This window comes from Lontra canadensis, unplaced genomic scaffold (genome assembly GCF_010015895.1).
Source record: "Lontra canadensis isolate GAN:19392208 unplaced genomic scaffold, GSC_riverotter_1.0 scaffold43, whole genome shotgun sequence".
NCBI lineage: Eukaryota > Metazoa > Chordata > Mammalia > Carnivora > Mustelidae > Lontra > Lontra canadensis.
In genome coordinates this window covers 15,349,440-15,375,674 of record NW_022631037.1, presented here as the reverse complement: position 1 = coordinate 15,375,674, position 26,235 = coordinate 15,349,440, and the positions used below count along the sequence as shown (strand labels likewise).

The window sequence follows — 26,235 nt, the reverse complement described above, 5'->3', positions numbered from 1 at the left end:
GTGCTAGGGCTCATTGAGTTATTTGTAAAATACATACTTAGTTCAAGTTGGTACACCGTGAGTTTTTTGGACTATCAGTATCCAAGCCCCTTCTCTACTGAAAATATAATCTTGGCTCTCTCCCTTTAAGTCAGAGGAGATGTAGAATTTAGGAGGCTTTGAGACATTATATTGTAAAATAGCTTGTTTTATGTTCCTAAATCTATCTTGTTCTGTGTTGAAGCTATTAATTGTCTCAATGTAAGTTTTAAATAAACATATTTCTTTAGAGCTGGTTTGCACTGTGTGATTTTTCTTTTTTAATGATGCACTGTTGGTTGTAAATGCTTTCTTCCTTCCCTCTTACTCCCTCGTTCATCCAACCCTTAGCTCCCTTAAGTTGAACATTTCTGAGTACTCTTACAAGTTTAAACACTGCATTTATTTAAAAAAAGAAGTAATTCTTATTGCTTAGACTTTTTATTAGCTAAATGAAGAAGCTCATACAGGTAGGGTACTTGTCGAAGCGGAGTACTTTACTTCATCTCGCAGTGCTAATCCTGTAAAGTTGTCCCGTCTAGCCGCATATTCCCCGACGTTGGCCAGCCCCGGCACCACACAGCAGCTCAGAGCGCTGCGGTAGATGCTCATGTCATGGGCGTCATACCACTCGTCCGTCTTTTCGTCATAGCACTCCACATTAAAGGTGGTAGTGAAGCCATTAAAGCCGCCCACCACAAACAAGAGGTCATCTACCACCTCGATACCAAAATTGCTACGAGGATTAAACATAGTGGGGATTGTGCGCCAAGTATTAGCCACTGGGCTGTAGGCTTCTGCACTCCTAAGTCGATTTGCTCCATCAAAGCCACCTACCTATGGACAGCAAGGGAAACACGGTTGACTGTTAGCCATGGCTTCTGTGCACAGAGGAAGAGCCTACCATTGGGGGTGGGGGCGGGGAACCAGTGATTTCATACCTCCCTCTTTCCACTATTTTCCACAGGGAAAAAATGCTTTTCAAATGCTTAGCAGCGTAAACCTATTTGCGAACAAAAAAGCTAGGGTTATCGTTTTGGTGTGATACAAGATAAACTCACCGCATATACATGCTCTCCATAAGCAATTACGCCTATTCCACTCCTCCTGCTTCTCATGGGTGCTATGACTGTCCACTGATTACTCTCAGTGTTGTACACTTCGGCTGTGAACAGACACTCGTTTCCGTTAAAACCGCCACATATGTAGACCTGTGTGGAGAGAGGCGCAAGGTTACTGAAATCGTCACCACTGGGGAGTGGAAAGAAAGGGTGTGTATGTGGCGGTGATGAGGGGAACCCTTCTGATGCCAGCCTGTACGATCACTCTTTCTCCTGTGTGTGCATACATCGCTTTTTAATGAGTAAAATGTTAAAGGATAGTTACAAAGGGCCACTTCGTCGTTTGAGGACGGAGTTAGTCCTGCAAAGTGAGTGCTGCCTCTTCTATTTTCCACCTGCCCCCCCAAAACAAAGAAGAGCATTACTTCTGGACATGTTCTTCGCCCCCCCCAGTCCTACCTTCCCGTAGAGTGTTGTGGCACTCGCGTCACTCCTCTGCTCGTGCATAGGGGCGATGAGCGTCCACTGGTTGGTCTCAGGCTCGTAACGTTCAGCAGTGTTCAGACGCACGTAGCCGTCAAATCCTCCCATGGCGTAAATAAAATTGCTGAGGACTGTCACGCTGACGTAGCAACGTCGGGAGTGCATCGGGGCCACCTGATGCCACGTTTTCTTGACCGGGTCAAAACGCTTAACGCTATTGAAATAGTCTACACTATCGAACCCCCCAATGATATAAACGTAGCCTTTCAAATAGGCTGCCCCGTGGTAGGCACGGGGACTCTCTTCCTCACAAGTGACATTCACCCATCTGTCTGCCCGAGCATCGTATGCCTCAATGGCATTGGTGGGGCTCCCACCACTCCAGCCACCAATTGCAAATAGGATGGCATAGGGCAGGCGGGGCCTGGTGAGTGGGTTGGTGAAGTCAGAATTAGAGGGTCCATTCATGTTGAGGTCATACATGGCCTTTAGGGCATTGATGATGACTGGCTTGCATTCCTCACTGTCTTTGACATAGTCGTTCATCTTCACATTGTTCATGAAGTACTCAGCATGCATTAGGGCCAGGCGAACCTAAGAAAGAAATACAGAAAGTGAGATGAGGTGAGGCTATCTGGAAAACCCATCTCCATATCTCCCTGCTTACAGTCTGCCTTTGCGTGGCAGCAGGGTCATATTTTGTGTTTGAAACTTACAGCTCACAGTTAAATGCAGTTTGAAACTTACAGCTCACAGTTTTGCGGAGGTGGTATACATTTGGATGCTGAGAATGAACTAGATAGAAGGGACCTCAAATGATCACAGAGCTAGCCCCTTCCTGGGCCCCTGGGCAGTACTATCAGACCAGAGGAAGCTGTGGTGGTTGTTCAGTCATTGAACATCTATGTTTCTCTGTATAAAATAACACAGATTAGCACCAAATGGCTGTAATTGTATATAATACAGTTTGGTGTCTATCCCACTTCTACCTGGGGTTTGGGGAAACTCACAGAATAAAAATGGGTGAAAGGAAGGCCCTTTAGAATTCTTTTGAAGGCCTTGCCATCTCCTTCCCCCACTGCCAGGGAGAATTTTGGTCAAAGAATATAAATGAGGTAGAAGAAGCTAGCAATGTCAAGAAAGGAAAAAACCCTGCAGAATTCCACAGAATAGTAGCCTTCTATATAAGTATATGTGAATACAGCCCCAGAATCTGCCGAACAGCTGAATGTGGCTCTTTGCACAGTCCCTCCGGGATAAATGAACCAAACATGAGCAACTAAGCATCCCACAAAAAATAACTAAACTTGACCTTGGGAAGCAAAACTGAAATATGCTGCTTCCTATTTGGGGGGTCATGAGAAATCCATTTTAAAATGGCCTCAAATACAGCATCTTCTTGTTTGACGTTGAGCTCATCTTTCTCAATGATATCCTTCAGTTCAGTGACTGAGAGCTCTAAAAACTCGGCCGAGACTTTCACCATCTCCTCAAAGTTGTGCAGTATAAACATGTAGGCCTTCTGCCTCAGCTCGGGACAGTAGTAGTAGTCCGTGAACTTGCAGATGCCGATACAGTTATCCAAACACAGCTCCGACTTGAGGAACTCACAGCAACCCCTGACAATACCCATGATGTTAAATTGGTCTGCGGCAGCCAGCAGCTTCTCCACATTGTCCGGTGTGATAGGGACGGTCCGGGTGTATGCATATTCAATAATTAGCTTCATCATGTCAGGGGAAATGCCAGGAATGTTGTATACCTTCTTTTCAGTGTTGTTCCAGCCACTTGTAAACAAAGCTCTGGAAAAAAGAAAGAAACTAGCAGCCACTGAAATATTTCTCTCCAGTTTAACAGGTTCTCCTCCCACTGTCTTTCGTCGAGGAGAGTTTGGACATTGCCCAAACAGTACACAGTGAGTATGTTAGAAATAAATTGGCGTGAGGAAGGGGAGGGGGCGGGCAGACTCTGCATCTTATACAGTGGGCAAGAGAACCTTACCAAGAACTTTGACTTTGGTCACTCTCCTTATCCTCATGAAAACTAGAACTTTTCCCTATTTTGTGGGTGGAAAAATTAGGATCTAGAGCCGGGAATAAGACCTAGAGCCAGGAATAAGACCTAGATGTCTTCTATCTCAATCTTGCTTAAGAAAATTAAACTTGAGGGGCGCCTGGGTGGCTCAGTGGGTTAAAGCCTCTGCCTTCGGCTCAGGTCATGATCCCGGGGTCCTGGGATTGAGCCCCACATTGGGCTCTCTGCTCAGCAGGGAGCCTGCTTCCTCCTCTCTCTCTGCCTGCCTCTCTGCCTACTTGTGGTCTCTGTCTGTCAAATAAACAAATAAAATCTTAAAAAAAAAATTAAACTTGAGCAAGATGGTTTTTTAATAAGTACTGTTCAACCAGCACACACCCAGTATCTGATCACTCCTCACCTCTGACTGCTACCTCCTTGGTCCAAGCCCCCACCATCTCCAGCCTAGATGATTGGGAGTAACCCTCTAATGGATGCCCCTGCTTCTGCCCTTGATGCTGCCAGGGCTTACAGTCATACCCCAACCACCTTATGAGTTTATGTACCCTTCCACCCAAAATCTTCTGCTGACATCCATTCTTGCTCAGAGTAGAATACAAAGTGCTTGCCAGGGAGTACAAAAGTCCTCAGATCTAGACCAGTAATACCTCTCTGGACACTTCCTCCCACTGTCCCCCTCATTCCATTCCAGTCCCACCAGCCTTGCTTTCCTTGAATACACCAGAGGTGTTTCATTTTTGGTCCTTTTGTACCTGCAGTTGTCTCTGCCTGGAAGGCTCCCCGCTGCAGATCTCCGTATCTCACTCCCACATCCCCCTTAAAGTCTTTGCTCAAATGTCCCTTTGTCAGCAAACCATCCTATATAAAATCACCACCTTTCTATTGAAAATCTCCCTACCTGGGGCGTCTGGGTGGCTCAGTTGGTTAAGCATCTGCCTTCTGCTCAGGTCATGATCCCAGGGTCTTGGGATTGAGTCCTGCATCGGGCTCTCTGCTCAGAGGGGAGTCTGCTTCTCCCTTTGCCTGCCCCCAACCCCGCTTGTGTGTGTGCTCTCTTTCTCATAAATAAAATCCTTAAAAATAAATAAAATCTCCCTACCTTCCTTTTTTCCACCTAGCACTTGCGATCTGCTATTTTTTTATTTATTGAATGCCTATTCCTCCTACTAAAAGGTAAACTTCATGAGAAAACAAATGTTTATCTCTTTACTCAGTGTTTTATTTCTAGTACCCCAATAGTGCCTGTCATAAAATAGGCACTCAATAAATAATTATTGACAGTGTACTATTCCAGAACTATTTATTGGGCTTCTACTGTATAGCTACGTACTTTTTTAGGTGTTGAACAAGACAGAAGAAACTGCCCTGACAAGTTTTTCCTCTTTTTTCCAGGTGGTTTAAGAGAATATGGGCTTGGAAATGAGATTCTTCCCTAGAGCAGGGGTCTGCAAACCTACAGCCTCTGGGCCAGATTTGGTCCACCTCTTATTTTTGTACCACCTACAAGCTAAGAATGTTTTCTACTTTTTTTAAAAAAAAATTTTATTATTTATTTATTTTTAAAGATTTTATTTATTTATTTGACAGAGATCACAAGTAGGCAGAGAGAGGCAGACAGAGAGAGAGATGAGAGCCCGATGCGGGGCCTGATCCCAGGATCCTGGGATCATGACCTGAACCGAAGGCAGAGGCTTTAACCCACTGAGCCACCCAGGAGCCCCCCATTTTTCTTTAAAGAGAGAGAGTTGGGGTGGGGTGGGGTTGGGGGGCAGGAACAGAGGGAGAGGGAGAGAATCTTAAGCAGGCTCCACGCCTAACTTGGAGCCCAACACGGGACTTGATCTCAGGCCCCTGAGATCATGACCTGAGCTGAAATCAAGAAGTTTAACCACTTAACTGACTGAGCCACCCAGACACCCATTTTTTACATTTTTAAGTGGGGAGGTTTTGCAGCACCTGGAAATTATAATAAATTCAAATTTCAGCATCCATAAATCATTTTTATTGGAACACAGCCATGCCCTCTCATTTAGTATTGTCTATGGCTGCTTTCCCACTATAAAGGCAGAGGACAGTCATTGTGACAGAGGCTGTATGGCCAGTAAGGCTTAAAATATTCACTACCTGGTCTTTTGTAGACCCTGTTGTAGGTCTAGATGAAATGAGAGTTTTTAGCAACAGATGGAACACATGTATCATGTTCATTGGAACTGAGCACTCAAACATTTTCAGCTCATGAACAAAATAGCTCTGCTGCTTCCTGGGTCCCAGTGCTTGTGGCCCAAACTCCCTTTAACTTTTGACAAACACTTCCTTGGGCCTTCCCGCAGCCTCCTTCCCATCTGCTCAATCCTTGTCAATTCATCACCCTGTTTGAGATAGTCTCTACTGGGATGGGGGCACAAGGGTGGGCAGCACTGTCCTCTAGGTTTAAGTGGGAAATCCAGGATGGGGGTCCAACCTTCCCAAATGTTAGTTTGGGTGAGAATCAAAGGAAAAAAGCACCTGCCCACTAAGAGTTGGCTGAAATCCAGTTGGAAAGCAGAGAGGCGGCTCCGGCCCTAGTCGTGCCTCTTCAGAAGACAAAGGAGCCAGGCTAGGGGAGCCCAGAATTTTGACAGCGTCCCTAACTGAAGATGATGGGGTGGGATACATGAAATGAACCAAAATGTCTCAGAATGAGCCCAAGTCCCCCTTTGGCTTAGTTTGGCAACCCTGTTATACCTAAAGTAGGAACTGCAGCTACAGAGGATGTTCTTGTGGGCATTGAACTCAAAGCCATTGACCTTGATGACCACGTCGCAGAGCTTGCCCTCTAGCCTAAGCTCGTTGAAGATCTCACAGGTCATCGCACTCATCTTCCTCTCCATGTGAGGCTGGTGGAAACGTGTGGAGGCCGCCGCGCTCTCCATCTCCATGGCACCCTGGGACCAGCGGAGAGAGGCTGCTCTCCTAGGGTGTTGGGGAGGGTTGTGGGGGGCCCCTTTAGCCTGCTGTCGCTCCTTTTCCCTACTACATCTTTCATATAGGGCCCATCAGGCAGCCCAAGTTCCAGAATCCTGGGCCCGCAGTGAGATCACTCTCAGGATTGTGGCCTCAGGTTCTGGAACTCTCTCCTGTCTCTGTCCTCCTTCCTTCCCCCCTCCCCCACCATTCAGGCTGAAGACCACCCCACACCTTCCAAGCCCTTGAATCTGGAGCAGCACTGTGACCACCAACGCCATATAAGAGTTTTTATCCATTCTAGCTCCTGTTGCCCACTTCAGATGCCCAGCTCTGTATCTGTGTAGCATCATCTAGACCTTCTTCCACTGCTGGGCACTTGGCTCCCCAGATACTGAATTCAAGGAAACCAAGTCAGAGGAGGCAGAAGGAAGGGAAGCTGATTAAAGCTCACGCTGGCCCAGCTGTCCAGGGCCTTCCTGCCCTGAGGACGTGTGTTAGTCGCTCATTGTCTTCTGCGGTGAGGAGTGGGCCCAGTTAAGCCCCTTCTGGATGTTTTCCATACCCTCTCCCTTCCTGCGGCTTTTGTGTCTTGCAAAATTTACGTCTGGAAATGACCCTTCTGGCCAGTACTTTTGCTGTCGACGGTGGCACCCGGTAACCCCAACTCTTGTGACCCTCACCCTCCTCAACACAGAGCCAGCACTCGGGGTCTTGCCCAGCGCGGGCGCCGCCCTCTCCCTGCCCCGCCCGCCCCCGGGTCCCCAGCCCGCGGTTCCCCGGCCTCCCGGCGGCGGGCGACGCCTGCGCAGTGCGGCCGTGGGGAGGTCGTTGTCCCGGCGCTGTCGTCCCGGCCGCGAGCGCCATGGCGGAGGAGGTGAGGCGGGAGGAAGCGTCCGGCGTGGGGCGGGCTCCGATCCCCGGGGCGCTCCGAGGCCCCCAGCTGGCCGCCTGGGCCCCGCCGCGCCACCCCGGCCAGTAGGCGCCCGGGTCTGGCCCGGAGCCCCCCTGCGCGCCTCGCGCGCCCCGGCCCCGCCTCTCAGGGCTGCGGAGCCGGCGCCGGGCTCCCCCTGGGCCCAGCGCGGTGCGGGGGTCAGCGCTTCTCTCGGGTCTCGGGACAGGTGAGCACCCTGATGAAGGCCACGGTCCTGATGCGGCAGCCCGGGCGGGTGCAGGAGATCGTGGGCGCCCTCCGCAGGGGCGGGGGAGACCGCTTGCAGGTACGGCGGGGGCGACGAGGGGCGGCTGGGGAGGTGACCGGCCCAAGGGGCCTGCCCGCGCTGCCGCGGACGCTGCGGGCCCTGAGCCCCTACAAATGGCCAGCGGCCGGAGGGCGAACCGGTTGCTCCACCTGATTGCCCTGGGTTAGAGTCCACCTGCCGGAAAACCGACATTTCAAATTTGTCGGTCATGACCAGCGTCTGCTTCCTCTTACTAGGTAGAAGGCACCCAGCACCAGGCCCTGGGGCCTTGTTTCCACGCTAGCCGGGTCAGCGGGCTCCCCAGGAAGTTGCAAATGTGATGGTTCACCTTGGGAGGGACCCAAGGCAATGAGATGGCAAGGCTAAGAGTCAGAGAGGGTCCTGATTCTTCAGTCCCCACTCTGCCAGCGACCTCCAAGAGTCTGGGCGTCCTCAGGCATAGCAGGCTGCTACTAACTAGGATCAGTTCTCCCTCCCCGCTCCCAACCCCTTCCTAACTCCTGCAGGGCTTTGCCCACTGGCTGGATACTGAGCTGGTTTGCCTTTCATAATCTTCCCCCGCCCAGGCAGGGCCACACCATAAGGCATCTGTATGGATAGCATCTCTCTTTTGCATTTTAGGTCATCTCTGATTTTGACATGACCTTGAGCAGGTTTGCGTATAATGGAAAGCGATGCCCTTCTTCTTACAGTAAGTCACATACTAGCTTGCCTTTTTGGGCTTGATAAGATGGTAGCTTCTGCGTGGCAAATGAAAGGAGTTTTCTGTGTTTACAGACATTCTGGATAACAGCAAGATCATCAGTGAGGAGTGCCAAAATGAGGTGGGTTACAACCCCTTCTTTGTTCAGAGATGGCTGTCTTGTACTACTTGAGATAGTTCTTGGTTAGGACCAAAGATTCCAGGGTAGAGACCTTAGAAGATTAATATTTTTTAAAAAATTGTTCTTATGTTCAGATGGACCTAGTCTCATAGACTGGGGCAGTGTTTCCTTTTTGTTCAAGACATGTGACGATTGGTGGTTAGAATATGGATGTTATGCATTCTGCAAGTTACAGAGTTTACAAGAGACTTCAACATTTGCTGTTTAACCCTCCAGCAACTCCAAGGGGTGGATAGAACCACTATTATCTCCATTTAACAGATGAGAAAACAGGCTTGAAGAGGATAAGCAACTCCTTCAAGGGTCATACAGGCAAGACACAGAGAGCTTGGTTTTCCCATAGATCTAATTCTGTCCCAAACTCTTTTCACTACATTATGCTGTTTCTTTAATAATATACTTGGGGTGGGGGTTGCACCTGGGTGGTTCAGTGGGTTGAGCGTCTGACTCTTGGTTTTGGCTCAGGGTGGTGGTATCTGGGATTAAGCCTGCTGAGCAGGGAGTTTGCTTGAGATTCTTTCCCTCTCCCTCTGACACTCCCCCTGCACACCCCCCCCACCTCTCTCTCTCTAAAATAGATAAATAACTCTTTTAAAAAATATATAATTTTTTTGGCAAGGTAACAGGTATCAAGAAAGACTTCTGAATTAATGTCACTATATGATAACACCCACTTCCATGAGATGCATACAAATATTATAAATCATGCAGCCTTGGAGTTCATTTTACTTTGTTCCACATTCTGGCCTCTTTGCCAGAGGAGAGCCCTGCTGGTTGTACATTTCTCTGTAGTTTGCTGAGCTCTTTCTGCTGAAGAGCTGTTATCATTTAGTTTCACTTCGTTATGAAATTCACTAAATTACATTTTAAGCAGTCTGTCAATCTGTCATCTTGATCAGCTTTTCCAATACTCTGTCATGGTTACTTGTTACTAAGATGGGCAGCAAATTATAGATGCACCTTATATTTCTAAAACCCATCTTTCTGGAGTTGCACTTTTAGCTTAACGTAAGTTCTGGCTCCAGACCTAATCAGTTGCTTTTGGTAAGTCACTTTTAGTGGTCCCTCACATACATGTCTTATCAGCTTCCAGAAAGCTGCACCCACAAGTAAGACAACAGGTTGGGTACCTGCTCTAGGATAACAAAATGAAGGCAAACTAAGATTCTGGGCGTTGATGAGCTCCCGAAAAAAATCATAAAGCAAAGTTTATGCATGAAGCCCTTTTTCTTTTTAAAAAAGTATATTCTGTTGAATTCTCTTATGCTTTTTAGAAAAATATTCTCACACTCCCCCCAAAACGCACACATTGAGAATCTTAATACATTTCAGGAGTTTTCTCCCTTTGTCAGTGTATGCTCTTTGCCTTTAACTCTCTTTTGGACCCATGGTCAGGGACTCCACATTGATCTCATAATATTCTGAGACTGGGCATATGTTAAAGTTAAAATTCTTTTGCCCGACCAGTTCCCGTTTTTATTGGATGCTGTTACCCACTGGCCTGTGTGACACATGGTCCCAGATGCGGTCTCCTCAGACATGGAAGGAGATCTTAATAGGAGAAGGTACACACAGGAGCCCGGTGAGCTGATTCCCCTGATGTTGGTTCTATGATCATTATCCACCAACATGCTGGCTCCCAAACCCACTTCCTGATTTTTCTACTTCCACTTTCATGATTTTTGCCATATCTATTAGAGTGGCCGGTAATACATATTTTACTTAAAGTTGGGTTACTATTAAAAATCTGAATGTGGGGAGCCTGGGTGACTCAGTCAATTGAGCATCTGCCTTTGGCTCAGGTCGTGGTCCCAGGATCCTGGGATCGAGCCCCGAATAGGGCTCCCTGCTCAGTGGGGAGTCTGCTTCTCCCTCTCCCTGCTGCTCCCCCTGCTTGTGCTCTCTCTGTCTCTCTCTGTCAAATAAATAAATAAAACCTTTAAAAAAAATCTGAATGCAATTAGAAAAGAAACAGTCTTTGTGAGAGCATGAATTTGATGTGCTAGTTTTTTTTTTCTTAATACGCATTAAAAGGAATCCAAAACTACTAAAATGAAAAGTGTGTATCCATGTGCCTCCTAAAATGACTTTGCCTACCCCCTGAGAATGTGTACCCCATTTGGGGAAATACAGCTTTAATCCCTTCTTACCAGTTAAGCCCTGTCGACTGAGCTAGAGAATAACAACAAAATCCTAGTAACTTCTGACCTGAGAGCAAAAGGTCTTTGTGGATTCTTAGACCTCACCCTCTGAGGGTGCGGATGAAGGGCTGACCAGCTCGGCAGGTCGGTCTCTCCCTAACACAGAGTTGCCTCTTCTAGGTGATTATTTCCTCACACTCAACTGTGGGCCTTCGCTGGGGAAAGCTTGATGTGGACTAACGGCTTTTCTCTTCATTTGGATGTCCCAGCTCAAAGCGCTCCTCCACCACTATTACCCAATTGAGATTGACCCACACCGGACCATCAAGGAGAAGTTACCTCACATGGTGGAATGGTGAGTGATGGTGGTTTTGAACCACTCCTGGCCCCCATGATGGACAGGTCTGGGAGGGGAGTATGTTTTTCCTGAGCTTGAATGAGGTGGCAGGCCCCCTTACCTTACTGAATTCCCCTGGCCCCCCTATTAGAACCAACCGTCCAGCCCCAGAGGGGCTACTTGTGGCTGCTGCTGGAGTGGGGGCCCACTGAGAATCCTTGGAAGGAGGGAGAAGCCCCTGGGTTTGGGGGAATACATGCTGCGGGGAGATAACTTTCCCATAGGAACCAGTATATTCTATAGGGGACAGAGCCCCGGTTCTCCAGAACATGGGGTCACCAAGAGAGGGATTCAGGAGGGCTTGGACTTCAGTGGTTAGCTCTCCCAGTTCTTGTTCCTGTGGCTGTGGTTCGACTTCCTCACCCTCTTCCTTTTAAGGCCAGCCGGAGTCCTTCAGGAAGTGGCTTGGTGGAAAAGGATGAGGCCTCCATTAATCTTTCTAGAGGGGACTTGGCCCTAAAAAGGGAAAGGATACTTTCCTACTTAGTGATTGGAATTTGGGCTTTTGTGGGGCGTCTGCTTCTAGGTGGACCAAGGCACACGATCTCCTTTGCCAACAGAAGATTCAGAAGGCTCAGATTGCCCAGGTGGTTAGAGAGTCCAATGCAATGCTTAGGTAAGTGTCTTGCTCTGGGAAACATTGGAAACTGGTTGGCTCCCAAAAAGAGGCTGGAAAGGAGTGGAGGGGAGTGAGTTGCTAGGGGAATCAGAAGAGACAGACACCGTAAGTGGCTGATGTGAAGAAGGCCTTGCTTTCCTCTCTGAATACAGCTAAAGGCTTTCTCACCTGTGGGTGCTTCCTAGACAGCTGTCTGCTACTAGTGGATATAATAGGAATATGACCAAGGCTTCATCTCCTGGAACAAACAGCGTCTAGCTCATTTTCTCCAGTGGTGAAAAGACTCTGGGGTCACCATGATGCCTGGTGTTCTGGATTAACCTAGACACGGGAGTTGATTGGCCTAGGACCCTTGATCATCTGCGGCATTCCTGGTGCTACTCTCTCTGCTGCCATGTTCGTTCGTTCTTTCTTTCTTTCTTTCTTTCTTTCTTTCTTTCCTTCCTTCTTTTTTTTTTTTTTAATTAACATATAATGTGTTATTTGTTTCAGGGATACAGGTCTGTGATTCATCAGTCTTACACAATACACAGTACTCACCACAACACATACCCTCCCCAGTGTCCATCACCCAGCCGCCCCATCCCCCCACCTCCCTCCCCTCTAGCAACTCTCAGTTTGTTTCCTGAGGTAAAGAGTCTCTATGGTTTCTCTCCCTCTGTGGTTTCATCTTGTTTTATTTTTTTCCTTTCTTCCCCTATGAACCTCTGCCTTGTTTCTTAAATTCCATATATGAGTGAGACCGTATGATAATTATCTTTCTCTGATTGACTTATTTTGCTTTGCATAATACCCTCTAGTTCCATACATGTCATTGCAAATGGCAAGATTTCATTCTTTTTGATGACTGAGTAGTATTCCAGTGTGTGTGTGTGTGTGCACACAAGCCCCGCCTTGGGTTTCCAGCTCGGAGGGGAGTCTGCTGCTCCCTCTCCCTCTGTCCCTTCCTCTGCTCATGCATGTGCTCTCTCTCTCTCAAATAAATAAAATCTTTAAAAAATAATAAAATGTTTCTAAAAAGAAAAAATTTGGGGGCACCTGTGTGGCTCGGTCAGTTAAGCGTCTGACTCTTGATTTCAACTCAGGTCATGATCTCAGGATCCTGGGATCGAACCCCATGTTGGGCTCTGTGCTCAGTGGGGAGCCTGCTTAAGACTCTTTCTCCCTCTCCCCTCCCTCCACACCCACACTCTCTCTTAAATAAATAAATAATTTTTTAAAGATAGTATTAAAAATACTTTTTTTCCCAAGATTTTATTTATTTGGTGGACAGAGAGAGATCACAAGTAGGCAGAGAGGCAGACAGAGGGAGGGAGAAGCAGGCTCCCCACTGAGCAGCGAGCCCAATGTGGGGCCCAATCCCAGGACCCTGAGATCATGACCTGAGCCAAAGGCAGAGGCTTAACCCATTGAGCCACCCAGGCACCCGAATAAAAATACTTAAAAAAAATATTTTATTTATTCACTTGAAAGAGAGAAAGACAGAGCACAAACGGGGAGGGGCAGAGGGAGAGGGAGAAGCAGATTCCCCACTGAGCTGGGAGCCTGACGTGGGGCTTGATTTCAGGACCTGGAGATCATGACCCGAGCGGAAGGCAGACACTCAACCATCTGAGCCACACAGGTGCCCCAAATAAATCTTTGAAAATGAAAAATTTAAAAATACATCACCTAAGTAGGAAGTAAAGACAGGAGCAGAGGCATCGCCACTGCAGAGTCCGTCTCTTTTCAGGGAGGGATACAAGACGTTCTTCAACACCCTCTACCAGAACAACATTCCCCTTTTCATCTTTTCTGCGGGCATTGGTGACATCCTGGAGGAAATTATCCGGCAGATGAAAGTGTTCCACCCCAACATCCACATCGTGTCTAACTACATGGACTTTGACGAAAACGTGAGCCTGACCTCCTTTAGGCTGGGAGGGTGGAGGGGTGGGGACCGCCAGCACCCCTCCCTGGGCAACACCTGAAACCCTGAACCCTGACTTGGGGAGGGAAGGGAGGGAACTCATGCTGGCTTCTTGCCCTCAGGCCGTTACTTGTTTCTTCATGCCTGCTAAAGGCATGCCCTTTGGTGTTTGACAGCTCACTGGGTACCTAATTTAGGGTTCAGCTAGGCCCCACGTCAGCATTCCAGGTCACATGCCATCCTGGGTACTCCAGGGCTTAGACTTTGACTTGTTTTCCTGGAGCCAGAGGTGGGCTGCTCTAACTCATCAAGGCTCTGACTTCTTCCCCTCACACCAGCTGTTGGGCAGCTGCTCCGTTCACCTGGGGTGAGGCTGCGCCCGCCACCAAGGGCAAACACATGTGTGGCCTGAACAGTGCCGGTGTCATGGCTTCACGCTCCTGCCAGAGTGGCTGATCGGTCCTGTCTGAGGGCCCTTGTAAGTTTAAATCAGGGGTTACACGCTTTTTGTTGTAAAAGGCCAGGTAGTACCTATTTTAGATTTTGTGGGATGATGGACTCTGATTGACTGTCACAACTACTCAACTCTGCTGTGGCAAAAAAAAAAAAAAAAAAAAAAAGCAGCCACAGTGCTCGCTTCGGCACAGCACGTATACTAAAAACGGCCACAGACACGATGTGACACATGAGCCTGGCTGTGTTCCGGTCAAACTGAATTTACAAAAATCCACCAAATCTGGCTACAGGACCTAGTTGGCGGGCCCCGAGTTTGGACTACATGGAGGTTCTGGCATTTCTCTGGCTATCGGGATTGTCTTTCCTCTGTGACAGAGACCGCGGAGATCGGGCTCTAGAGTGTGCCTGCAGCCCTTCTGTCTCTTGCTTGTTTAGGGTTTCCTCCAGGGATTTAAGGGCCAGCTCATACACACATACAACAAGAACAGCTCCGTTTGTGAGAACTCTGGCTACTTCCAGCAGCTTCAGGGCAAAACCAACATCCTCCTGCTGGGAGACTCCATGGGGGACCTCACGATGGCTGATGGGGTGCCAGGTGTGGAGAACATTCTCAAGATTGGCTTCTTAAATGACAAGGTAGGTGTGGGACCAGGGCTTCCCGGCTCAGTGGCGTGCTTCTGTTTCGATGCCTGTTAAATGCCTGGCAAACACCTCTATGTGCCGGTCAAGGTCAAGTCTTAGAGGCAGTGAGGTGTGGCAGGAGCTATATTCTCATGGGAAACAGCGATGACAGCTGTGTCGGGCACACGGTGCGACAGCGGAGTTCAGAGACACTATTGAGTGCTCACCATGTACATGGCATATTGACCCACTTAGTCCTTACGGCAGCCTTCTGAGATAGTGACTCTTATGCCTCGTTTTACAAATGGGGAAACTGAGTCAAGGAGGTTCATCTACCCATGGTAGATAGTGTAGGAAGTGGGGGGCTGATTACAATCCTAAATCATAGCTATAAGGCATGACTGAGGTGGGAGATGTCAGTATTCAGGAGGTGGGTTTATAAGTCAGAGAAGGAAAACACAAGAACAGGCCGGGGGCCAACCAGAGGCAGGGGGGAACACCATCAGCATGAAGGAGCTCAGTATGGTGTCAAGTTAGAAGGCCACCAGTTCGCGCATCCCCCCTCCACAGCCAGCATGTGCTGAAGACCTCTAGAATGCTTGACCCGTGTGAAACTTCAGTCCAGATGGATTAGAAATCACATCTGGTTTTTTAATTTTAATCCCCATCCTGTCCTTCTGTCACTGACCCGAGGTTTAATCATGGCGCCCTGTGCCCGTTGCTGTCCAGAGGGCGGGTCTCTGTCCCGGAGCTGTTCTTGGGGAGCTGCAGCTCCAGTGCCCTCCACCCCTTGCCCCTGGTGCCTCAGAGGCAGAGGCTGAAGGCAGGGCGTTCTGGGGACTCTGCCCCCTTCCCCGGGCAGGTGGAAGAGCGGCGGGAGCGCTACATGGACTCCTACGACATTGTGCTGGAGAAGGACGAGACGCTGGACGTGGTCAACGGGCTGCTGCAGCACATCCTGCACCGCGGGGACTGGAGAGAGACGCAGGGCTCCTGAGAGCCAGCAGGCGGCTGGGGGACCAGGCACCACGGGCTGGAGAGTGGGGAGCCTCACCAGGAGGCCGCCCTGTGGGAGCACTGCTCGCTGCTCATCCCTGTGCGTGCGGAGTCCGGGATGCAGCTGCTGAGCCTGGGCCTCTCCCTCCTCCTTCCCCAGCGTCCTCTGTGGTGTTCTCAGGGGGCTGGTGGGGGGCCCTGCCCGGGGGGGGGGGGGCAGGTGTCAGGTGAAGGCGGGACCCACAGGGTGTTAGTGCCCTAGGGACCATCTAATCCAGGGGTTCTTTCTTCCCCAATTTTTTAAACACAGGAAGATGTTCTTCAAAGAAATCTAATGTGTGAAACAGATCAAAATAAAAAAAGGAGAAAACAGTTCTGATTTGGGGGGATGCAGGGCTGGCTGGCTCAGTTGGTGGGGCGTGTGACTCTTGATCTCAGGGTTATGGGTTTGGGCCCCACATGGGGTGTACAGACTACTTAGAAAATAAAATCTTAAAAAAAAAAAACAAATTCACTCACGAGACCCTCTGAGCACCCCGTAAATGTGTCTGGGGACCAAGGTGAGTAGGCAGGTTTGGAACGTGTGTTTCCAAACCCTGACCTGGGATGGTTTCACGTGATGCTGAGGTGTCCGTTAAACGTGGAGTTGAGGGGGTCCGTGGGCCTGACCAGCCCGGTGTGCAGAGCTTCCTGTTGATGGATCTCCAAACAGATCTGTTTGGAGGCAGATTTTCTCTCATGCCCTGGGCTCCTGCCCTGTCTTCTCTTCCTTATGTGGGCACAGGGCCATGGAGATGGGTGCCTTCAGGGGTGGGGTCCTGCAGTGGGACCCGAAGGGAGAAGCTGGTCCTCGACACTGCGGAAGTGATTTCTGCTCCATCGTCTCACATCACTGGCTGCCCTTTGAGTTTCTTTCCCTTCCTCCCCTGTCGACTTGGATGGTCAAGAACTAGCTGAATTCTCTCTAGGGCATCTTTTGAAGGTGTAAAGCAGCCAGTTCCACTGGCGTTTTGCAGCCTGCCCTCAAAGAAACGCACCCCTCCTCCCGCAGAGGGTACCTGGCTGTGGGACAGGTTCCCTGCAGTTCTGTAGGGAAAGGAAGGCAGTGCCTCCCTCATGAGAGCCCTGAAAGCGGGTGTCTCTTCCATCTACAGGTGGCTTGGAAAAGACCAGAAACTTACTCAAACTCCATAGCTAGGAGCTAGTGCCAGGATTTCAGTGATTCTGACCAAAGCCGTAGTGTTTCTTGGGCTTCACACATTCACACCCACACATGGGCTCCGGTTCCGAGCTGGCCTGTTGGCTTCTGGGGAGCTCGTGGCTACCATCTGAGGCCCATTGGCAGCCACAGTCAGACCCTGAGGTGCCCTCGGGTTGCTTTGGGGCCAGGAGTATCTGTGATTGGCCGTGGGGAAAAGCCATGTCTCAGGATCCTGAGCAAGAAGTGGGTGCTCGTGGGGGACAGGTCAGTTCAGGGAGCCCAGAACCATCAGTCTGTCTCCCAAGCCTCCCCCGCTCTCCTGTCCCCTCCTGGTTTAGGTCATCTTAGTTCTAGCTGGGTGGGAGAGGGGAAGATGGCTGGCCTGCTGGCTGGAGCAGCTCTTCCCTCAAGACACTGGAGATGGGGGCCCTGTTACCTTTGCTTCAGACGGGGGAGGATCAGGACGGAGGTGATGGCTGGCAACGAGGATCAGGGAGAGGTGGGACTAGCTGAGCATTGGAACAAATCTACATGCAAGAGATGAATCCGACCCGAGCCGCTTAATTTAATCCTTGAGTTTCTTGGGTCATGTTTGAGGTCAGGGACCTCATCTTTCCATTCAGTTGGGACAGTCAGGAGACTGGGATCATCTCTCCACCCCTCCCCGGGAGGTCCCTGTATGAATGCCCACTTCCCACCCTCCCTCCTGCAGATAGGGGGTTCCTCTCCATGGAGAGGGCCCTGATGAGGCCGCAGGAGGCAGGAGGCTGAGATCCAGGATCTTGAGTGTCTACTTTGTGCCACTTTCTTCCCCAGCCTTTGGGTCCAAAGGCTTCCCCGCACAGAAAGAGCACATCCTGAGGCCTTTGGTTTAGTCTTTTATTTGGTGCAAAGGAAAAAGGGACCTGACACCAATTTAGCCTTTTGAGTATGCAGAGCTCTGCCTACCCCCCTCTCACCCCAAGTGAGCCCTTCTTCCAAGTTTATCTCAGCCCTGAACCAAGGATGTCATAGCCATCCAAGTAGTTATCCTCGCCCCCGACCCCTTCATTTTCTTCCCCTTCTCTGTCCCTTAGAGAAAGCAGCCTTCTTTAGGGGTGAAAGGCAATGACAAGCTCAGCCCTGAATGCTGCACCCCAAGGTCACTCCAGCCCCTACTGGCCTAGTGGGGAGTGGACAGCGGAAGTGTGGGGACACAGGGGACAGGTGGGGCACTGCCCTCCCTAGAAGACAGCCAGAGTTGAGAGAGAAAGGCTGAGAGTCTGGTCAGTCCTGGTTCATGTTCCTGGTGAGCTGCCATGACACAGGAATAGGGGCAGGAGGGGGGTGGCTGGGGATGGCAAGGAAAAGTATGGAAAAAAGGGAAATTTGGGGAAATGAAAGAATGACAAGCTCAGCCTTGTTCAGTGTCTGGTGATGTGGAGGGGAGGTATGGGTGACATGCCAGCAATGGCCCTGTTCAACCCTCAGGCTCGGCCAATGGCCAGCTTGGCTTTGTGACTCCAAAACTTGTGAGGGAGGGGTTTGGGGTCAGAAGAGAAAAACTGAGTAGAGATCTGTGCTGTGGAGTAATCTGGGACTGGTGGGAAGACCAGAGTTGTCTCCTGGACCATGTTTTAGATGTTTCTAGACATCACGCCAGCACAGGGGAGGGTGACTCTTACGAGGTCAGCCCCACTGCCCACTGTCCTCCCAGAAGCGGGCCTTTGCATCTGGGCGCGGGCCCAGGCCCCCACCCTTCAGAGCTCCTCGTGGACCCGCTCTTGGTCTTCGTCTGACTTCAGTTTGAGCTCCTCCACAGTGATCTTGCCATCCTGGTTGCGGTCCTGGTTCTGGAACATGTCTGCTATGGTTTTCTCTGGGTCCTGCCCAGGCATGAGGCGTCCTTTGCCCTCACTGACTTGAGCCTTGATGAAGGTGGAGAACTGGGAGCCCAGAGAGCCAAGAGGAGAAGGGAGTGAGGGTCTCACCTGAGCGGCCGTGGGTGGCCTAGGGAAGAGCCCCAGGAGCCAGATGGCAGTGGGGGTGATGGACTGCATGAGGGAAGAGGCAGGGACAAGGGAGCTCAGGCACAGGGACCCGGCACAGGGGCAGAAACAGGTGCAGATGGGATGGCAGATGGACTGCATTGCTTGATGCCACCTACATGGTGGCTCGTGCTGGGGTGACAGCAGGGGATTGGTTCTTAGAAGGACTGAACTTCTCACCCACCTCCTCTGGGGGGACCTCGCCATCTTTATTGAGGTCCAGGCCTTCGAACAGGTTGACAGGAGGGTCCTCATGCCACACAAACAGGTAGCCTGTGGGCAGCCCCTCCTCCCGGGACACCAGCTCCACCTCGAACAGCAGCACCGCACTGCCGGGGACACCCCGGGCTGGAGGCAGGGAGGGAGAAGAGGAGAAGGAAGGCGTCGCCATCAGGCCCGGGGCTGGGCCCAACTTGCAGCCTTGCCCTGGGAGCTCCCCAGCCCCGAGACCTCAGTTTCCCTGTGCTAGGCACATGGGATGTTTGCAGAACCCCTGGGAGGGATTCCTGCACTCCCCCCTCCAGCCCCCAAGGACTGTCAGCCCCTCACCTCCACTCTCTCCGTGTGCCAGGTGCGGGGGCACCACAAGCTGCCGCCTCTCTCCCACACACATGCCCTGCAGGCCTGTGTCCAGGCCCTCAATCACCTTGTTGGCCCCCAGAGTAGCCTCCTGGGGGTCACCATAGTCGTGGCTGGGGGGAGAGCAGATTCCTGGGTCAGTGCCCATCCTTGTCCCAGGCCAGCTGTTATCCCATCGTCCCCCCCCCCCCCCGGCCCCCCCCCCCAGTTCAGAGGGAGAATGCCTTCCTCACGGAGCCAGTGCCCCTGAAGCGTGGCCTGGAGGGCTCATCGCCCCCTGCTTTGGTTTCTTCTCCACAAATGGAGCCAGCAGCTCCCCTAGACGGCTGGCTTCACCCTCCCTGAGCCCACAAGGCAGGAACCTCAGCTCCTCATGCTCCCCCACTACACTTGCTTGCTGGATGGGAACTTAGGGAAGAAGCACCCATTGGGGGTATCAGGAGGACTCCCTGCACCTGGGCCCACCCACCTGCCCAGCCCTGGCCCCGCCCCGGACCCACGAGGAGAAGAGCTTGGTGCCATCCAGAAGGGAGCAGTTGTAGTGGTAGCGAACAAAGTCCCCAGGCTTGGCGGTCTCATTGCAGGTCTCCGGGGCCGGGGACAGAATCTTGATTTCCACCGGATCTGCAGGGTTGTGGAAGTCAATGATGTGGACGTCGAAGATCAGCACAGCAGAGCCAGGGATCTTGTCTCCTGGAGCCAAAACGGGGAGTGGATGGGCTTGGAATCCAGAAGGGGCTGCTCAGGCCTCCACAGAGGCCCCTAGACCTACCCAGTCCTGTGTTTTCAAGCCAGGATGGGACGGAGTATTTGTCCCCAGGGTCAATTCTTCTAATACCCTCTTGTGGAGGGTGAGGGGCAGGGAAGGAAGGGCCACGCCAGTTAGAAAGCCCTTTATACACAAGCTCTTGCAATCTCCCAGTAACTTACCCTGCTGGTCAGTGTGATAAGTCCCATTCTACTGGTGAGGACACTGAGGCTTCCAGCAAAGCTGGGGCACAAGTCCAGGTCTCTTTGCTTCCTACGGCTACACTGTTTCTGTTCTTCCATAACCACCCCACCTCCCCAAACTCAGGAGTCTGCTGCCCTTCTCCAGGATGGAAGGGAGAAGTGGTGGGGGGTGGGGAGGGCTGCCCCTGGAGGAAAGGACAGAGTCTGTGGCAGGAGGTGGGTGGGTGAGAGAGGGGCAGAGCAGTGGCTGGGATGGCCCTGTGGCGGGGAGGTCAGGGAACAGACTGCAGAGGAATAAGGCGGTGACTGGGAGCACAGGGGCATGCGTACCAGTTCCGTTCTCCCCGTAGGCCAGGTGGGGGGGGGATGGTGATCCTCCGGCGCTCCCCTATGCAGGCGCCCTGCAGCCCCTGGTCCATCCCGGGGATGATGTAACCCTGCCCCACATAGGTGTTGTAGGTGTGGTTGCGGGAGTAGCTGTAAGGCGGGGAGGGCCAGCAAGGGAGTCAGAGGTGCGCCCCGACCCCCTCTTCTCCACAGCTCAGAGTGGCCCCTAGCTGCTGTTGGGGTTGGGGGGCCATCCTCAGATCCTGCTTCAGCTTCCTCCTCCCTCCTCCCAGCCCCCACCTTCCCTCCTTAGGAGTCCCCGGGACCTGGAATCAAAGGGGGTGCCGTCCATCAGGGACCCGTTGTAGTGGTAACGCATGAAGTCTCCAGCTACCGCTCTCCGGACGCAGCCAGGAGGTAGCTCCAGCGTCTCCAGCTGGACAGTGTCCTTAGGGTTGTGGACGTCAATCAAGAGCACGTGGAAGACCAGGGAGGCCTGCGGGGGGATCACAGTCCCTGGGGAAGGGATAGGCTTGAACCATACAAGTGGAGAGCAAACCACAGCTCCTTCTCCACTCAGGAAAGCCTATGTGAGCACCTTGCAAAAAGATGCTAATTCTATTCTCCAGAGACCCTTCCTCTGTGAGGCATGAGCTGGATCTTCCCAAGACCATCACCAGCCCATACAGAATGCATGTGAATCCGAATAAAAGCACCCTTTTTTAGTGAGATCATCACCAAGATAGATTTCATCTCTATGGGCCTCCTTGGCTGAGTGTCCTTGTGCAGTACACAACCTGAACAACTGCATGTGGCAGCCCTCTTCTGGGGAATCCCCGAGTCTCTGTCTGTCCTCACCATAGCCTTTCTCGCCATAGGCCAGGAACGGAGGGATGATGATCTTCCTTCTCTCTCCAGGACACATGCCCAGCAGCCCCTGATCCATGCCCTTGATCAGCCAGCCAGAGCCAACGTAGGTGTCATAAGTGCCGTCCCTACTGTAGCTGCAGAGAATGAGGTAGAGGTGATGCTGCAGGAGAGGGGAGAGGCAGGCTGGGCCCCGGACACCTTCCCCATCATACCTATTCCCCAGGGCCCCAGGACTCCCTCCAGCCCTTACCTGGTGTCAAAGGCGGTGCCGTCCAGCAGGGTGCCGTTGTAGTGGTAGCGGACAAAGTCGCTGTCCTGGACAGTGCGGGGGCAGTGGGCTGGGTGCAGCAAGGTGCTCACCTGCACAGTGTCTGCCTTGTTCCACACATCCAGCAGGACCACATCGAAGTAGAGGGTGGCATCAGGGGGAATGAGCCCCGCTGTGGGAGTCCGACAACCACAGCTCGTGTTTGGGGCAGCCTCCAGGACCCCTCCGCACGCCACAGCCCCCCGGGGCCCCAGGACTCCCTCTAGCCTTAGCTGGTGGCAAAGGCGGAGCCACAGTTGCACCAGCTCCAGCAAGGCGGGTTGAATAGACATTGAATTTCCTGCTTGCCCATGCCCCCCACCCTGGCTCCCCTTCTCCCCAGTCAAGCTTCGATGCTACCCAGGGCCCTGTCATTTCCTGTCCTCCCACTCCAGGCGCAGGAGACAGAAACTCTGGTCTCAGACCTGCCACGACTCACACTGCCTGTGCAGTGTGACCTTGGGCGAGTCACACTCCCACTCTGAGCTTCAGTTTTTTGGATTGTGGGTTCCAGAATGCTGCCTCCTGCTCTCCTCCATCCCCACGCCTGGGCCCCAACCCTTCTCACCCACACCAATGCTGCCATAGCCCAGGTGGGGGGGCACAATGAGACGTCGTCGCTCGTTGACACACATGCCCATGAGGCCCCGGTCCATGCCAGTGATGAGGCGCCCCACGCCCACCACGATGGCCACCAAGGTGCTTCGGTCATAGCTGGAGGAGGGAGGAAACAGCTGGGGTACAGCGGCCTCTGTGCAGGGGCACACACACACTCAGTCCCCCTCCCATTCCACAGGTGTGCGTCCACAGGCTCCTGTCTTCTTTCGGAGCCTCCCTCCCCAGTTATACAGGGAAGCCCCTGAGGGAGGCTGGGGGCTTTTATTCGCCTAGGACTGGGGATGGGGGTGAGGGGGTGGGGGCGGGGATATCTGTGCAGCAGAGGGAGGGCTAAGTGTGGCACCAAGGGGAGGAGGAACATTGAGCATTTACAACCAGCCAGATGAAATCCTTGGCCTTTTCCTTTCCCCACTTTATTTCATTCTTTCCCTTGTGAACTGGACGTTAGGGTTTTCATTTTTCTCATGATGAAGTTTGAGATGAGAGGCTAACTGACTTGCCCAAGGTACCTTTGTCTAGTGAACTCCGTGTTCGTGCTGCTACACCATCAACTTTCCAAGGAAAGGAGGAGGCAGCAGAGCTCATGGAGGGTAGGGATTGGTTTCCAGTTTTGGAAAGGCCTGTTTTATTTTATTTATTTATTTATTAAATATTTTATTTATTTATTTGACAGAGAGAGATCACAAGTAGGCAGAGAGGCAGGCAGAGAGAGAGGGAGAAGCAGGCTTTCCACCAAGCAGAAAGCCCGACATGGGGCTCAATCCCAGGACCCTGAGATCATGACCTGAGCCGAAAGCAGAGGCTTAACCCACTGAGCCACCCAGGTGCCCCGGAAAGGCCTGTTTTAAAATTGCCGTGGCCTTTATTTGTTTTTCTCTTACTTTTATTTATTGTTTTATTGAAGTATGATTGACATACAAGATGATTATTAGTTTCAGGTGTACAACATAGTGAGTCCACATTTAATTTATATACATTACGAGAAGATCAGAAGGATAGATCCAGTCAGCATCTGTCACCAGTTAAGGGAGGGTGGGAGATTTTTTAAAATTTTCTTTATTTATTTATTCATTTATTTTTAAGATTCCACCTATTTATTTGACAGAGAGGGAGCACAAGAAGGCGGGAGTGGCAGGCTGAGGGAGAGGGAGAAGCAGGCTCCCCACTACGCTCAATCCCAAGACCCTGGGATCATGACTTGAGTTGAAGGCAAACAATCCCCCTGAGATTTTTATTTTATTTTATTTTATTTTAAGATTTTATTTATTTATTTGACAGAGAGAGAGAGATCACAAGTAGGCAGAGAGTAAGGCAGAGAGAGAGAGAGAGAGAGGAAGAGAAGCAGGCTCCCTGCTGAGCAGAGAGCCTGATGTGGGGCTCGATCCCAGGACCCTGGGATCATGACCTGAGCTGAAGGCAGAGGCTTTAACCCACTGAGCCACCCAGGTGCCCCGAGATTTTTATTTTGATCCAAGAGGTTAAGAACCATGGGTTAGGAAAGTTTTCCAAGCTCAGCACTGCACAAACTGGGACCAGCCAGGCTCCCAGAGTCCCACCATGGAAGTCATGGCCTGCTCCCCGCCCCTCCCCTACTTGGGCTGTGCTCTTGGCCACAGGCCATACCTCATTCTGCCCACTGAGCTGAATCCTTCACAGTGCTGCTGTGAGGCCCAAGCCTGCACAAAATTTCTACCAGTTAAAAACTATCAGAGCACCCAGTCCTCCCCAGAGTCAAGGTTAACACGACCTCACACGATGAAGTTCGAGTTCATTCATCATCTTACTTGAGCCCTCTTACCAGTCTTAGGAAGGGAGAACTTAATTTTCCAGATTGTTTTTAACCTCCATTTTTCAGATAAGGAGCATGAAGCTTCAAGTGGCGAAATTCCTTGTCCATGGTCACAGGCTGGACTGGAACCTGGGTTCTTGGACTCTGGAGTTCATCTTCTTACTCAGTATACTGCCTGCCTTCCAAAGCCAAGGCCACTAATTTCCCGTGGGCTGAGTTGTGTGTTTTGGGAAGGGGTCTAAGTGGGATTAACTTCTTGGGATATGCTGTGTGACTGGGACCCGAGGTTTAACCCAGGCTGGCGTGCAGTCCTGCCCTGTCTCCACCAACAAAAGTGGCTTGCCAGAGCCGATCAAAGGCCCAATCAGACCAGAAGCCCATCTCTCAAACCCCAAGGCTGGCAAGATGGGTGGCAGCCCTGGCCTGGTAGAGCTAAGATGGAGGAAGGTGGGGGTGCAGGGAGACCCGAGAGAGTGGTAAGAGAATCCTCCAAGGAGCCCAGAAAGTCAAAGCCAGGCCATGTGACACGTAGACAGTTAGGGTCCCTACACAGAGCTATGCCCTACACTCCTGGATCCATCGTGCTATCTTACTATACCGCTCCCTGGCTCTACAGGGCTAACTGCTCAAACTGACCACCACCTCCACAGAGGTTCTACTGCTTCTTTTCCCGTTACAAAGGAGCTAGACCCTGGGGCTGGAACCAGAAGAGGTTCAGGCTGGGTAGGAAGGGCAGGGGTCCCAGGCTGAGACCCCTGGAGAATTCACATGCAGCCTGGGCCAAGCCCTTCCCCCCACCACTGGGGACCAGAACCTCCTCCCTGCCAGGCCTTTAATAAAGCACCGGTGAGTAAACAGAGAAGTTCACCTAGATCACCAAACACTCAGGGGTAAATGAGGAGCTTGTTCTAAAAGAAACTGGGGTCCTTTGAGAGGTGAGGGCTTGAAATCGAGGGCAAGGATGTCTTTGGGAAGATGGAGGTCTGGGAGTCCTCATCCCCAGGGTGCTGTGTTAGGGGTTAGAAGACTATGGAGTAGGGGATGTGGACACAGCCTAAAGGGGCTATAAGGGATCCCCAGGATTAAGAGAGCCTGGCCCTAAGGGGGGTGGCTCCGGGGCACCCAACCCATTACCTCGAGTCAAACTTCTTGCCATCCTCGAAAGTGCCGTTGTAGTGGTAGCGCACAAAATCCCCCATCTGCACTTCCCGGGGACAGGTCCTGGGAATGTGGTACCTCTCGATGACTACATCTTCCAGGGGACCCCCGGCCGGGCTAGCACGGCCCAGCCCCCTCCCCACGGCCTGCACCAGCAGCAGCAGCAACTGCAGCAGGGGGAGCCGGGGGAAGGTGTGGCTGGGGGACACCGCGGGGAACATGGTGCCTGGAGCTGGGACGGCCGGCAGTGAGGACGAGCTAGGGAGTCGCCGCCGCCAAACTCCTTCCCCCGCTCCTCCCGGAGCAGGCTCCCCCCCTTCCTGTCCTCAGTCCCCACCCCCGCCCTTGCTGGTACACGTGGAATGGGGGGCAGGGGAGACTGAGCTAGCGGGCCGGGGGGCGGGAGACCGAGGGTGGAATAGGAGGAGGGGGCAAGACTGAGTGCTGGAGTCACAGGAATGCACCACAAAGAACTCCAGCTTCCCGCCTACCGCTGTCCCCGGGCTTAGCGTCCAGGGGCCCGGCCAGGGAGGGAGGTTCAGGAAAGCGGAGAAGTCGGAGCTTACTCCCATTAAAAAAAAAGAAAGAAAGAAAGAAAAGGAAAAAAGTTCTGCGTCTTTTTTTCCGGAGCCCCCGGGTCCTAA

The 26,235-nt window shown here is 51.8% G+C and overlaps 3 protein-coding genes across 3 annotated transcripts; 1 reads left to right on the top strand and 2 right to left on the bottom strand.

Moving 5' to 3' along the window:
- Positions 1-418: 418 nt before the first annotated feature.
- Positions 419-6,685, bottom strand: KLHL10 (kelch like family member 10). Its single transcript, XM_032871796.1, has 5 exons — positions 6,321-6,685; positions 2,875-3,364; positions 1,539-2,156; positions 1,080-1,229; positions 419-855 (listed from the first exon to the last, which is right to left on the bottom strand). Exons 1-5 carry the CDS (start codon positions 6,512-6,514, stop codon positions 481-483), a joined length of 1,827 nt encoding a protein of 608 aa, XP_032727687.1. The 5' UTR covers positions 6,515-6,685; the 3' UTR covers positions 419-480.
- Positions 6,686-7,404: 719 nt separating this feature from the next.
- Positions 7,405-15,824, top strand: NT5C3B (5'-nucleotidase, cytosolic IIIB). The gene is made up of 9 exons (XM_032871626.1): positions 7,405-7,416; positions 7,661-7,759; positions 8,363-8,432; positions 8,519-8,565; positions 11,036-11,121; positions 11,690-11,779; positions 13,515-13,677; positions 14,583-14,783; positions 15,631-15,824. Exons 1-9 carry the CDS (start codon positions 7,405-7,407, stop codon positions 15,763-15,765), a joined length of 903 nt encoding a protein of 300 aa, XP_032727517.1. The 3' UTR covers positions 15,766-15,824.
- A 2,756-nt stretch (positions 15,825-18,580) lies between these two features.
- Positions 18,581-25,875, bottom strand: FKBP10 (FKBP prolyl isomerase 10). Its single transcript, XM_032871625.1, is given in 11 exon segments — positions 18,581-18,890; positions 19,177-19,340; positions 19,542-19,684; positions 20,072-20,264; positions 20,853-20,886; positions 20,888-20,999; positions 21,176-21,365; positions 21,708-21,853; positions 21,970-22,159; positions 22,595-22,740; positions 25,568-25,875. Coding segments are annotated over 11 exon segments (1,749 nt in total). The 5' UTR covers positions 25,813-25,875; the 3' UTR covers positions 18,581-18,704.
- Positions 25,876-26,235: the final 360 nt, after the last annotated feature.

Coding starts and splice junctions, on each gene's coding strand:
- KLHL10 (XM_032871796.1), bottom strand. CDS start 6,514: ATGGAGATGGAGAGCGCGGCGGCCTCCACACGTTTCCACCAGCCTCAC. Junction 3,365..6,320: donor AGCTGCAGTTCCTACTTTAG/GTATAACAGGGT, acceptor TCTTTTTTCCAG/AGCTTTGTTTACAAGTGGCT. Junction 856..1,079: donor ATGGAGAGCATGTATATGCG/GTGAGTTTATCT, acceptor TGCTGTCCATAG/GTAGGTGGCTTTGATGGAGC.
- NT5C3B (XM_032871626.1), top strand. Junction 7,760..8,362: donor GCGGGGGAGACCGCTTGCAG/GTACGGCGGGGG, acceptor TTTGCATTTTAG/GTCATCTCTGATTTTGACAT. Junction 11,780..13,514: donor GAGTCCAATGCAATGCTTAG/GTAAGTGTCTTG, acceptor GTCTCTTTTCAG/GGAGGGATACAAGACGTTCT.